Source organism: Rhea pennata, chromosome 26, assembly GCF_028389875.1.
Source record: "Rhea pennata isolate bPtePen1 chromosome 26, bPtePen1.pri, whole genome shotgun sequence".
NCBI classification, from domain to species: Eukaryota; Metazoa; Chordata; class Aves; order Rheiformes; family Rheidae; genus Rhea; species Rhea pennata.
In genome coordinates this window covers 2,962,784-2,976,245 of record NC_084688.1, presented here as the reverse complement: position 1 = coordinate 2,976,245, position 13,462 = coordinate 2,962,784, and the positions used below count along the sequence as shown (strand labels likewise).

At 70.7% G+C, this 13,462-nt stretch overlaps 1 protein-coding gene across 2 annotated transcripts; it reads right to left on the bottom strand.

The window, feature by feature from the left end:
• Positions 1 to 259: 259 nt before the first annotated feature.
• On the bottom strand, positions 260 to 6,922 carry NGFR (nerve growth factor receptor). 2 transcript variants are annotated; one of them, XM_062595638.1, is made up of 6 exons: positions 6,774 to 6,922; positions 3,792 to 3,933; positions 1,745 to 2,104; positions 1,045 to 1,288; positions 722 to 882; positions 260 to 649 (listed from the first exon to the last, which is right to left on the bottom strand). In XM_062595638.1, the coding sequence occupies exons 1-6, from the start codon at positions 6,852 to 6,854 to the stop codon at positions 348 to 350; spliced, it is 1,290 nt and encodes a 429-aa protein (XP_062451622.1). In that variant the 5' UTR covers positions 6,855 to 6,922; the 3' UTR covers positions 260 to 347. The 2 variants fall into 2 exon arrangements, with proteins under 2 accessions (XP_062451622.1, XP_062451623.1); XM_062595639.1 differs by lacking the exons at positions 3,792 to 3,933; positions 6,774 to 6,922 and adding an exon at positions 3,453 to 3,638.
• Positions 6,923 to 13,462: the final 6,540 nt, after the last annotated feature.

Below are 13,462 nucleotides of genomic sequence, written 5' to 3'. Positions count from 1 at the left end.
TCGGCTCCGGCAGCGGCGCCGGCCGAGCCCGGGGAAGGAGGGAACAGGGGGGTCCCGGCTGCCCCGCTCCGTCCCCGGAGGTTCACAGTCTGGGTCGGGCCCGGCGCCGCCCGCCCGCGTCCCACTCGCGTCACGACGCCGGCAGTTCTCTGCGCCGGAGCCGCGCTCCTCCGCTCGCAGCTGGCTTTCGGGGCGCGGGAAGGGCCGCGGCGGGAACGGCGCGCCGGAGGAAGCAGGGGAGAAGCGGAGCGGCGCGGGGAGGGCCGAGGGGCTGGGGAAGGAGGGAGCGCCGGGAGCGGGGCGGGCAGCGGGGCCGGCGGGCAGCGCCTCCCCGGCGCGGGCGCCGCTCACACGGGTGACGTGGCCGTGGACTCGCTGCCCAGGCTGTCGGCGATGTCGGCGCGCTGGATCCTGCGCAGGGCGGCCAGCAGGGCCTCCAGGGTGGCCGTCTCCTTGGGCGCCCAGTCGGCCAGGAGGGCGCGGGCGGGCGCCTCGTCCCGCGTGAAGGCCTCCACGTGCTCCTCCTGGTAGCCCAGCTCGGCCGCCAGCCGCCGCCAGGTCTCCTCGGCCGAGCTGCTCAGCAGCTTCTCCACCTCCTCCCGCTTGCCCGGCGGCAGGCTGCCGTAGAGGCTCCCGTCGCCCTTGGGTGCTGCCGGGAGAGCGCAGCGGCGTCAGGATGCCCGCCGCCGCCGGGCCCCCGCCGCGCCGCGCTCGCCCCTACCTGGCGCCTGCGTGCCCTGGCCCGGCGGCTGCTGGTCGTGCAGGCTCTGGCTGTCGACGGAGATGCCGCTGTCGCTGTGCAGCTTCTCGCCCTCGGGCGAGGGCGACTGGGTGGCCGGGCGGTTGTTGGCGCCCTGCTTGTTCTGCTTGCAGCTGTTCCACCTGCGCCGGCGAGGCGACGGGCGTTGCTCCCGCCGGAGCCGCCCGCCCCGCGTTCGCCCCCTCCGGGTTTGCAGCCCCCCCCCTCCCCCCCCCCCCAAGGGGGGCGCGGAGGAGCACCGGGGGCGCAGCCCGCCCCCCTCCCGCCTCGCCGCCGGCCCCCACCTTTTGAACGCGATGTAGGCCACGAGCCCCACCACCACGGCCGCCAGGATGGAGCAGTAGACGGGGATGAGGTTGTCGGCGGTGCCGTGGCTCACGACGGGCTGCGAGCTGCCCATGACGGTGGTGACGGCGTCCGGCGCGGTGCTGGGCGCCGGCTCGGTGCTGGGCGAGTCCCGGGTGACGGGCTCGGGGCTGTCGGAGCCCGCCGGCGACGGCGTCTGCGTCACCCAGCGCGGGTGCAGGTCTGGCCGGCCGGAGGGGAGAAGGAAGGGATGGCGGCGTCCGCCGCGGGACGGCCCGAACCGGGCTGCACGCGGGGCCCGGCCGCGGCGGTGCCGCCATCCCCCCCCCCCCCAGCCCGGTTTTGCACCCGGGGGGCCGCGGCGGGCGCCGAGCCACGTTCCCCTCTGCCTTTCGGCGCGGCACGGGGAGCCGGCGCGGAAAGCGGAGCGCCGCGGGGAGGCCGGCGGCACGCCGGCGGCCCGGAGCGCGCCGGGCGGCGAACAAAGCGCGTCCTGTGCTCCTCGGCTCGCGCCTCCGTTTCCTCGACCCTTCCAAGGGATCAGCCGGGAGGGAGCCGCCCCGGCGCCCGCCGCCTCCGCAAAGCCCCACTTCTCCCCCCCACCCTCCCGCCGCTGCCGCCGCCGCGCCGGGCCGGGGCGCTGGGAGGGGGCGGCAGCCGGCGCGGGGGCCGCGGTACCTCGGCACTCGGCGTCGGAGGCGGCCGTGCACTCCCGCACCAGCACCTCGTTCTCCTCGCACACGGTGCAGGGCAGGCAGGGGTCCACGAAGTTGGCCTCGTCCGAGAAGGTGCCCTCGGGGCACTCCTCGCAGACGGTGTCCTGCGCGTCCCGGCACGGGAACATGAGGCCGAAGCCGACCTCGCAGACCCGGCACTCCCGGCAGCTGCCGCTCGCCTCCTCCTGGTAGTAGCCGTAGGCGCAGCGGCACACGGCGTCGTCCGACTCCACGCAGGGCGCCGACATGCTCTGCAGCCCCACGCACTGCGTGCAGGGCTTGCACGGCTCCGTGGCGCTCACCGTGTCCGAGTAGGTCACGCCTGGGTGGGTGGGGGGGGCAGAGGACGGGCTGAGCCGGGGGCCGCGCTCGACGCCGCGGGTCGCCCCGCGAGCTGCTGGCTCTCCTCCGAGCCCGGCCGCTCGCGCTCCGGTTTCGCGGCACCCGGCAGGATTGATGCCGCCGCGTAAATCAATCCTCCCCCCCCCGCCTCCCCCCCGCAGCCCGGCGAGCCGCCCCCGGCGCCGTCCCACCGCCTCGGTGACGCAGCGGGAAGAAGGGTCCTGCGCCCTCGGGCTGCTCGGCCCCGGCTCGGCGAGAGGCGGCTCCCGAATGCCGCGGGCCCTCGGGGGGCTCCGCCGGTCCCGCGGCTCGGGGCCGCCGTCCCGGAGACGGGGCCGCCCCGGCGCTCGCCCCGACCCCGCGCCCTGCGCCCCCCGGGCGGCCGCCGGCGTGCGCAGCACCCATTAACCTGGGCTAAGCCCTTACATTATTCTGAATTATTGATAGGCGCCATTAGCGCGGGGAAGTGGCCAGGAAAGGCATATGGCTGAGTGGGCACATTTTCAGCGGCAGCAAAAGGTATCTGAGCCGAGCAATTACAGCGGCGATTCAAGGTCCCCCCCCCCCAGCTCCCTCCCTCCCGCAGCGATGGAGGCTGGGGAGCTGCATGAATAAATCAGGAGGCAGCAATCAGGGGCGGCTGGCGAGGGGCAAGGAGGAAAATAATAATAATAAAAAAGCAAGTGGCCGTTTGGGCTGGTGCAGGGACCGGCCGGCGGGGGGGCCTCTAGCTGGGGTGGTGCCTTGTTAGTAGCAAGTTTTTGCAAATAAATTTGGCCAGCGAATCGGGAAGAAATCGCAGGCGAAAGCCGCGGGGCGGAGGAGAGCTGTGCCGGGCCCTGCCCCGGCGTTTCGCAGCTGGCACCAAGGGCAGGAGCTGCCCCCCGCGGGCACCCCGAGGGGGGGGGTCTTCTGCCCTCACCGGCCGGCTGGTGTCCCCCCTCCCTCGCCGCCGGCACACTGCTCTGGGGTTGCACCGTGCAACCAAGGCCCGGGGGGGAGCCGCCGCCGCCGCCGCGGGACGCCCGCCTGGCATCCTCCCGCGGGGGGCGGCGAACGCTCGCGCCCCCTCCGCCGCCCCGGCAAGGCCTGCGCGGGACGCAGCCGGCCCCGGCGTTCGAGCCGGCCCCGCGAGCCGTTTTGCAGGAGGGCAGGGGTATTTTCAGCGCCGCCCCGCGTGTTGGCAGCCCTTCCCCGGGGCTGGAGGGGGCCCCGCGGACGCCGGCCCCTTCCCGCTCGCACCGATGTTCCTGCTAGCGCCTGGCGCCAGCCCCGCTCGGGGCCTTCAGAGAGTTCGCAGCGGTAAATTTGGCGAGGAGCTTGCTTACGCCTATCGTGGCGTTGCTCAAAATAATAGCAGCTGGGGCCGCGCCAGCTGTACGCATTTATCCAGGTCTCCGGCACGCATCCCTGACGTTCACGGAGCATCGGAGCCGGGCGAGGAGCCCGCCGGCGGCCGGCCCTGCGCCCCGCTCTGCCGGGCACCGCCGGGATCTGCCTCGCCCCCACCAACCTCGCTCTTACTCTGCGAGCTTTCCTGCCTTAAATAAAAATAATAACCCAGGGAAAGAGGCCGCGCGCGGGGAGCCGGCCGGGCGCGCGGAGGCTGCGGAGCCCCGGGGCGCGCGCCGCGCTGGGCGCAGGGGCGCGCGGGCCGCTCCACTCACTGTCGAGGCAGGGCTCGCAGACGGTCTGGTTCACGCCGCAGGGCTGCGCGACGCCCTCGCCCAGGTTGCACGCTTTGCAGCACTCGCCGCTCGCCGTGTACAGCTTGGTGAAACACTTCTCCTTGGAGCCCCAGGCGGGTCCCTGCGGGGGGGGGGGGGGGAGGGGGGGAAGCAGAGCCCGGAGGCGGCCCGCGTCAGCCGGCGAGGGCTAACGGCGCGGGCAGCGGAGAAACGCAGCCCCCCCGGCCCGGGAAGGGGCCGGCAGTCTGGCCAGCTGCGGCGGGGGCGTTCGGAAAGCCGGCGCCCGGCTCCGCGCGGCGGTTTTACTGCACGTTGGGACGCAGAGTCCGAGCCTCGGTGGTGGAAACGACTTTGGGGAGGGCGCCGAGACCCCCAGCGACGTTCTCGCCTAACGCGCTCGAGCGGGTTTGCTCGTCGAGCCGCCCGCCGCCTCATTCGGAAGCAATAAACCGCCGCCAGCGCTGCGGTCAGGGCAGCTCGGCGCAGGCGCTTTGCGGCTCCGGCTGCGCTCACGGAGCGGCCCGTCCCCGAAACGGGCGCAGGAAGCCTCCCGTCCGGGGCGGCGGGGCTGGCGAGCGGCTAGCGGCAGCCGGAGTTTTGCCGGGGCTGTTTTCTGCTGCTTCCCGCGCCGGGGGCGGCGGAGCGAAGCCGTCTTCACGGGAAGCAGTGGGAGCTGCCTCCGGCCTCGTGCCAGGAGGAGCTGCCCCCCCTCCCCGTGCCTCCGGCTGCCTCGCCGGCCCCTTGGCCGCCTCCGCACCGGTTATGGACTCGGCTCCGGTTATGAACTCGGCTCGGCGCGCCGCGCGGCCCGGCCCGAGACAAAGCAGCGCCAATTATAGGCATTTGAATGACAAAGTGCTCCAATTACCCGGCGCTTGAAAGCGGGCGCGCGGGGCGCTGGCGCGGCTTCGCCAGCCCGGGCTGGCAGCCGCCCGCGGCGCTGCGCCCCAGCTGCACCGGCGCGGGGGGGGGGGGGGCTGCACCCCCTCAACGCCAGCCGGGAAACGGGCTGGCTTTGCACAGCTCGACGCCTCTCCCGCGGGCCAAACCCGGCTCGGCCACGGCTTGCCCGCTGCCTGCGGCGCCTCCGGGCTGGCGCTCGCCCCGGTGCTGCTGCTGCTGCCGCCGCCGCCCCGCGTTGCGCGTTCCCCCGCCCTGCCGGAGGGGCAGATGCTGCAGCAGCGCGGGGGGTGGGGGGGGGGTCCCGAGGGCTGGCAAGGGGGGGAGCTACCGAATGCACCGTGCTGTAGACAGGGCTGGGAGGGAGGGGGCCAGCGCAGCCGGGGCCGGCAACGCTGGAGCGACCGCTGCCACTGCCCCCCCAGCCCCGCGCGCTGCTAAACAGCGTGGAAAAAGCAGCTTCCCGCCCCTGGTGCTGCTTCTCCCGCCCGCGCTTCCCGTCCAGCTCTGCGGCTCCGGCGCTGAGACCCCCGTAAAGGCCAAAGCGCTTGCGAGGGGGGCACATGGTCTGCATTAGCCCGCTGCAATGTGCATGTTATTAACACAACTCCTGTCGACAAAGCCACGGGTATTAACACCATAAAGCATTTTGACAGCTGGACCGAAACGGGATGGGGGGTGATGCGCTGGGGGGGCGGGGGACGCAACACCTTTGTGAGCTTTTAATTGCTTTCTGCATCCCGTCAGGGCATCCTGCCGTCGCAGCAGGCCGTGCCGGCGAGGACACGGCCTTGGAGGCCTCCGCGCCCCCGGCGCACCAAAGCGCTTTGCGCCGCAGCAGGGGCTGCAGGCGCCGCCGCAGCTGGAGGGGGGCCGAGCGGCGAGCCCGCGTCCGCCGGGGCTGCCGCGAGCCCGCCGGGGCCGCGAGCCCGCCGGGCCGCCTCCGCGCTCCTTGGCGAAGCACCGCGTCTCGGAAAGGCCGAGCCCCTGGCTCCGAGCAAGCCCCGAGCTTCGGGCAGCCGCCGCGGGGCTCCGGGGTGCGCGGGAGCCGGGGCGTCGCGGCACCGGCTGCGGTGGCGGCCGCACAGCTGCATCCCGGCCCCGGGGAGCGCTCGGAGCAGCAGCTGGGCTCTCTGCCCCCCTCCCAATCCCGCCCCCTCCCCCCCCACCGGCAGAGCCCCGCGGTTCTCCTCCCGGAGCCGCATGGGCTCCGTCTAGGGGTCAAATCCAGCCCGAAATGCCAGCCAGCGCCCGGACGCCGGGAGGGGGTCGCGGGAGACGCTGCCCCCGGGGATGTTATTCCCCCGGGGGTAAAACCGATCCAGTCGATTCCCCCGCACGGTCCCTGCCTCTCCGGCTGCCGCGGAGACCCCGGGGACAGGGCGAGCGTGGGCAGCCCGACAGCCGGGGGCCCGGAGACCCCCGGAGCGGCGCGCTCCCCCCGAGGCTCTGCGAGAGGCCGGCTGAAGCTGCCGCTTTCATGTCCCCGCTGACGCCTAACGGGCCCCCCGGGACCCACGCCGCCTCCCCCGCACCGAAAGCCCTCTTTCTGCCCGCCCGTGCCCTGCGGTTCGGCTCGGCCGCCGTCGCGGCTCCCCCCGTGGCGGGGGGCTCGCTCGGGGTGGGGTGGGGTGGGGTGGGGGAACGGGACACGGGGCCCCGTCCCTGCGCTCCGGGCAGCCAGCGGGGAGCCGGGAAGGGCAGGGCAGGTCCGGGGGAGATCGGGAGACGCCGGACGGTGGGAGACGGGGGCACCAGGGTGGGGGCTGCTCACGGCCCTCCCGGCGGAAAAGGGCTGAGCGAGGCCAGCTCGGGGCCGGCGGCACCAGGCCGGGTTCAGGAGCCGTCGGTGCCCGGTCGCCCGCCGCCGCCCGCCGCCGCGGGCACCCAGGGGCGCTCTGCCCGCGCCCCCGGCCCTGCCCGCGGCACCCCGCTCCCTCCCGGCGCCCCGGGCCCGCTCCTCGGGGCTCCCTGCGCGGCTCCCCCCCCACCCCCCCGGGAGGCTCCGTCGCGGCTCCCTCCCCGGCGCCGCGACGGGCGCTCCGGGGCCCCGGCACTCACCGCCGGCAGCAGCAGCAGCAGCGGCAGGAGCGGCAGGAGCGGCGGCAGGAGCGGCGGCAGCGGCGGCAGGAGCCCGGCCATGGTTCCCCGGGGCGGCGGCGCCGCCTCACATCCCCCCCGCCCCGAGCAGCCGGTGCCGCGGCCGCGCTGCCTCCCTCTGCCCGCCCGCCGCGGCGGCGGCGGCGAAAAAGGGCCTGCAAGTCCCTCCTCCCCCTCCTCCTCCTCCTCCTCCTCCCCCTCCTCGTCCTCTCCGCCCCCGGAGCACCCCGGCAGCCCCCCGCCGCCCGGCCCGGCTGCCCCGCCGCCCCGCCGCTGCCCGGCGCCCCCGGCTCCATCCCTCCATCCCTCGCCGCCTGCACGATTTCCTAATTATATCCCAACCCAGGGAGATGCTCCGGGCGGGTCGGAGGACCGAGGCCGGGACGGGGTGACCGGACGCCCTGCGGTGGGGGACAGCAGGGCCCCGCAGGCGCCCGCAGCGCTCCCGGGAGCGGGGCGACGTCCCCGCGCGCTCCCAGCGCGACCGCCCCGGCCCATGAACCCACCCCGGGCACCACCGAACGGGCACCGGCTTCCTCCGCCTCCCGAAACGCTTCCCCCTCGCCGCGTGCCGCGCTCCTCTGCCCCTGCCTGTGCCGCTTGTTAAAAGACAACTGTGTCCTGCTTCGCCCTGACCCTGCAGCGATGGGTTAAACTGCACTGGCGAGGGGAGAGGGACGAAATGCTGCAGCCTTTCCTGGTCTCTGCAGAGATCCCTTCCCTCTCCCACCTCCTGTCTGCTTTCTGAGCCTTTTTTTTTTTTTTTTTTTTTGATAAGATTAACCTGCTGTGGGTGCAGCGGGTCCCCAGCAGCCCCCCAGCGGGGGCGAAACCGCCTCCGAGCTGCTCCTCGGGGGTAACGCGCTGCCCGGGCTCGGCTCCGGCTTTGCAAGACGTCCCTGAGCGTGTTGACTCTGCTCCACTCCCGTCCCCTTGCCCAAGGCCTGGCAGCGGCCGGCAGCTCTGCGTGCCGGAGCCACCCCAGGAAAAACCCCACGCGGAGCCGGGCAGCCGGAGACGCCCGCTCACATGGGCTGCATCTGCACCGGGGCCGGGCTGGCAGCCAGCGGAGGTGAGTGGAAACTTCTGCTCCCGCTGGAGCCTCCCCGGCTCCTTGGGTGAACGGGCTCACCAGTGCTTCTCGTTAAACCCCTTCACCCGTTTCGCTGCCCCAGCGAGCATGCAGCCCTTTCCCGGCTCCGTGCAATGCCAGCGGGTCTCTTAAAAGTCTGCTGTCACCTCTCTGGATCTAAACCAAAGGCTCCAAGGGTTTGATTTCCGGGCGGAGCATCCTTTGGACGCGGCTCACTCCGGATGGACCCCGCGGTGACGCCGAGCAGGGCCAGGCCCTGCGCTGGCCCCGCCGTCTTGCTGCAGCCTCTATCCCGCTTGGTGAAAAACGAGAGGAGCAAATGCAGGAGCCTCCAAGCTGGGGAGGTGGGATGGAGCAGGGACAAACCATCGCCAGCAAGAGCTGCCCGTTGAGACGGGGCGGCCGCGCTCACAGGTGCCTCCCTTCCCTGGATGAGGGCAGGTTTAATTAGTGAAAATAATGAAATTTAATTAGTGAAAGCCCATTTACAGCTCGGTGAAGTATCCCATCAAGTCTCACTCAAGGACGGAGCATCCTCGGAGCAAGGGCTCACGCCCTCTCCATCGCCAGGCTCGGCCGGCTCTTCCCGGGTGCCGGGGACGGCCGGGGGTCTCCGAGCGACTCCTGGGGCTGGCGGGAGCGGCGGCCGCGCGGGCGGCCGAGTTGGCTCGTCGGCGGGCAGCGGGCCCGGGGGCCGCCTGCAGCTGGGAAAAGGGGAGGAAATTCAGCCTGGAGCTAAAACCAGAGGGAAATCTGCCAGGACACGGGGTCACTGCGGCGGCCTTCCGGGAGGGATGGGGATTGCACCTCGCCAGGGACTGTAGGAGTTTTGCTGCACAGACAGTCTCTGGAGGATGGGGAGGAATTCAGGCAAATGAGCTGTTTTTCTTTTCTTTCTTTTCTTTTTTTTTTCTTTTTTTAGAAAAATCACTCTTTCCAATAGGAAATGCTAGCTTTCCATTTGAACCATCGTTTTGGCCCGCTGGGGACCCTTGGAGAGAGCCAAGCCCACCGCTGGAGAGCAGGAAGCGCTGGGCTGAGGCCAAGGGCTCCCGCGGTGCTTGGCCCTCTGATCCTCATTTAAATCAATGGGATTTAGGCACTTAAAAGCTTTCGAGGATCCAGGCCAAGGTCGGCGCTCGCGCAGCGAGGCGTCCGGGCGCACTGTTCGCTGCCGCCTCTCCTCGACCTCTCCGCTGGCTCCAAAAGCAGCCGCTCGTTTTCCGGGCCCGGCAGCGCCGCGATGCCCGGGGCTCGGCGGCCCCGGCATGGGTCCCGTCCCTCCTGCCGCTGGGACCCCGCGGGGCCACCGGGGTGCCTGGGGACGGCTTTGCAGGGAGGCCAGCGGGGCTGCAGCCCGGCGAGCCTGGAGGAGCCGGACGGGGGCCCGGGATCGCCGCCGGCCCCGGGTCGAGAGCGTTCGGAGGCTGCAGCACCCCAAACCCATCGCTCTGAGGTAGACGAGATACAACATCCCCCAACTCCCCCCAGTCCTGATTTCCATTAAGAGCAAAGTGTTTCAGTCTGGTTTTTATTACACCCCTTGATATCCATTCCTGTAATTTCTCCTAATGCTTCTTTCTAATCCTCCAGCCTCTTTTTCCTTTGTTAATCTCCTGCTTTAAGGTTGCCCATCCTCCCTTCGTTCCCTTTTCACCCCCCCCTTTTTAACTGTTCGTTCGGTGCAATCCATCACCCTGAAATGCAGCAGGGGGTATTCGTCGTAACGTCTGAAATGAATCTTTGGTTCCTTATAAGGAACGGCCAAAGCAATCTCCGGAGAGCAGAGACCGCAGTGTCCAGGAAACTCAACCCCTTCTTGGGACGGAGCGATGGTAAAATAGCGAGACAGTAAAAATAGCCCGTGATTTCCCTCTGTCTCTCTCCCCGAGAAACGAGACTTTGCAAAATTTAAAACACGAGCCAGGCTGGTTGGGGGGGGGATCGCTCCTCGTGACACGTATAATAAAGCACATAAATATCCACGGCAGCAGCGTTATCGATATTTTCCCGTTGAAGGGATTGATCGGTCCCACAGGCCGGGGCCGGGGCTGCCTTTCTTCTCACCAGCCCGGCTTTGGGGAACCCATCGATTCCGCTTCGGTGCTGGTGGATCAGGAATCCTGCTGGTAGGAGGAAACGAGTGCCGAACCGTCGGCCGCGCGGCGCGGACCGAGCGAGGCGGGCCGCGGGCCGCGGGGCTTCCCTGGCTCTCTCGGATGAGCCGCCTTTTTTTTTTTCCTCTCCCGTGAAAAAAAGCGATCGGATCAGAGCCCCGTAAGGGACCCGGGCCGCTCCTGAGGGCGCTGAAGCCCGGCCGCGGGGGCTGAGCCGCCCGGCAGCAGGACGATCCGCCTGCCGCGTAGCTGGGGCTCGGCGCGTTTCCTCAGCCGCCGGGCTCGCGGCGAGCAAAACGCTCGCTCTCTTTCCACCCCGCGCTCTGGATTGCGGCTCCCGGGACAGCCCGGGCCGCCCGGCAGCGGGGGGCTCCTCCGTACGGACGCGGTCGCGCCGCTGCAGCCCCTGGAATAACGCCACCGCCTCCGAAGCCCCCCTGGCGCGGGCCTTGCCGTGGCCTGGCTCCCTCCGGCCGCGAGCCTGGCCTGGGGCAGTCCCTGGGGGTTAATCCGGAGTGCCAGCAGGCAAAAATTCCCCCGATCGCCCCAAGCTTTCTCCGCATCCTCAGGATATCATCCCTGCCTCGGCTTTCCAGAAAAGCCGCAAGATCCTTAATACACCCTCTTGAAAGCGCTGAAGGTTGGAGCCTCGGAGACGTGGTGGGTCCTTCCCCGGGCTCAGCTGGATGCATTAACCAGCGGCAGTGCGGTCGGGGGAAATGCATCTCCATCCATCTCCCGGCCGGAGAGGAGCTGCGCCGATCGACGCTTGGCAGCCGAGCGCGCGTCGAGGCGAAGAGCGCCAGGGCCCTGATGGGCAGAGGGGGCTGCGCCGCGCCGTCCGGGCTCATCACCCCTCCGCGGGGGCACGAGCGCTCCCGGCAGCGCGAGGAAGGGCGCCGCGGGCGCGGGACCGGCAAGCTCGTGGCGCGGGCGAGCGGCCTTGCCGGGCACCGGGGTGCTGCTCCGGGGCCGGGCGCGAGGCTCGTCCCGTGGCGGGAGCGCCGCGCTGCGCCCCGCTTCTCACGCGGCCCCCACTTAAGGTGGTTTTTTTTTTTTTTTTTCCTCTTTTGAGACAAGGAGGGGACGCGCCGGCACCCCAGGGGTGCTGGCCGATGCGGGGCCAGCCGGCCGCCCTTCGGCTCGCCGCTCCCTCCGGCCTCTTCCCAGTGGCCGTGACTGCGTCGGAAGGGAGCTAATTTCCCAGCCTGCCGGGACGAGGATGTAAACTAATCGCTGCCTTCGTTCCCCATGCAAATCGGCCGGCCCCGGGGTGCCCGCCGGGGTGGGCTGCGCCGGCTCGGGCTCTGCCGGGGACGGGTGTCAGAGCAGCGGGAAAGGAAGGGAATTGCATGTTGTGACTGTCCAGGGCTCTGGAAAGCAGGTGAGAGCTTAATAACGGTCAGATAAATGAAGATGGATTGGATAAAAGTAATCTGATTGGGACGAGCAGCGATGTCTCTGCAGGGGAAAGCAGGCCTCTCAGACCTGCTGGAATTCTCTGAGCGAGTAAACAGCGTCGAGGGCAAGGAGGAAATTGGTAAATGCAATTTTATTCTGGCTTCTAGAAAGATTTTAATGAGGGCCATAACACGACAGCGAGACGCAGAGGCAGCTGCGACGGGGGCGCCCGCGGGACCGGCGCGGCGGTGGCGAGAGGGGCTCGGGGCCTCCGGGGTGCATCAGCCGGGAGCGCCCGTCCCGGTCGCATCAGCTCGCAGCCGCTCTTTACGCCCGTCCAGGAGCACGGCGCGGTGCCGAGACGCCTCCCCGGGCCGCGAAAAACCCGGAGATCTGCAGCGGCCGTCACGAGCCGCGGGCGGCTTTAACGTCCTCGCAGGCGGCCAGCGGCTCGCTCTCCTCCGGGATGCCGCCCGGCCCGGATCCCGCTCCGCCGGCGGCCGCGTCGAGCCGCGGGGGGCAGGATGCGCCCGCAGACTCCCCCGGGGCCGCGCGAGACGGGCTGAAAGCAAACAAGCCATTAGCTGCAGTCGCCGTGGCCAAACGCCCTCTCGGGGGGCCGCGCCGGCGGCGGGTCTCGCCCGGGGGGGGCCGCGGGGTGCCAGCCGCGGCGGGAGCCCCGGGGAGCCCTGCAGCGCAGCGCGGGGGGGGGGGGGCGAAGCGCCCCTGTTGCATTTGGTACCGAGGGCGGCCAGAGCAGCTCGCTGCTCGCTGCGGTCGGGGCGGCGCGAGCCCGGCCGGGCTGGCGGTTCCCCCCTCCCGCTCCGGTTTCGCCCCGGGGGCAGCGGATGTGCCCGGCCGGCACCCCGCGGCCGCGGCCTCAGCTGAAACCCGAGCTGCGGCCACTGGCAGGGACCCACCAGCTCGGGGCTCAGCGCTGCTCTTTGCAAGTCTCCTCGGTTTAAAAGCATTACGGCTCCCCGGCTAATAAACCGAGGGATTTGCTGAAGCCACTTGAGGTCCCATTTTCTCGGGAACCCATTTCCACGGCATGAATCACCGAGTGCAATGAACTCAATTAGTTCAGACAGAGGCAGGAGATAAATCAGGGTCCCATTAGGAAACGCTGAGGTTAATTTATGGCCTCGAGCGGCGCTGGCTGTCTCCCTGCTCCCGCCCCGCGTGCAACCTGCTCGAGAGCGAGCCGAGGCGCGGTGCGGGCGCGCCGTCATCCCGCTCCGCGGTGGCCGGGCGCTGCGTCCCAGCCCTCACCTTGCCCAGATGACCCCGACGGGCTGGAGAAGCGGCTCCGGGCGCGGGGAGCGTTCCTCCGTTCACTCATCCAGCCCGCGGTCCCGGCGTAGCGACGCTGGAACGAAAGCGGTAGCAGCCCAGGAGCTCGCGGCCAACATCCCCCCCTCCGCCCCCCAGCAGCCCCCCCAGGTCGAACGGTGACGGCTTTGCCCTGTCAAATCCGCGCCGGGGCGAGGGGCTGGGGGCCACATCCTGCCCCCCCGGCGTGCTCGGACGGGGCCCCCCGGGAGGGGACCGATGCACCTGGCTTAGGCCCCGATAACACGCGGAGCCGCCGAGCCCCGAGCGCTGCAGCGAGGCTGCCGGGTGCTTGCTGCGCGTGAAAGCTCAGCGCTGGCACGTCAGGCTGAGCACGAGCTCTGGTCTCCCTCCGGCCGGAGCAGAGGGACAGGAATCTCCCGAGGACAGTGTATATCTTAGCTGGCTGAATCATTGCTCAGAAGGAAAGGGGCAATCGCATTCCTTGCTGCGAGATCTTAATGCAAGCAGCCACCCGGGACCGCTGCGGGGAGGCTGGAGCGGGAGGCAGCCGAGCCCGCTCGCTCCCGGGGCGCGCCGGCTGCTGCAAATGCGCCCTTGGCTGCGGCGCCCGCGCGAAAGCAGAGCCCTCGGCAAAGCCACGGCCCGTGCGGAGCGCTGGAACCCCCCAAAGCTGGAGCCAAGTTTCTCCCCGAGCGGCCGCCCCGGCGCTGGGGCCGGCGGAGGCAGCGCTGCCGGTCCCGGGG

What these genes read in the sequence shown, in the direction of transcription:
- NGFR (XM_062595638.1), bottom strand. Translation starts at nt 6,854, where the DNA reads ATGGCCGGGCTCCTGCCGCCGCTGCCGCCGCTCCTGCCGCCGCTCCTG. An exon ending in TGCTGCTGCTGCTGCCGGCG is followed by an intron (nt 3,934 to 6,773) that starts GTGAGTGCCGGG and finishes CCCCCCCCGCAG; the next exon opens with GGACCCGCCTGGGGCTCCAA. An exon ending in GCCTACATCGCGTTCAAAAG is followed by an intron (nt 883 to 1,044) that starts GTGGGGGCCGGC and finishes TCGCCGGCGCAG; the next exon opens with GTGGAACAGCTGCAAGCAGA.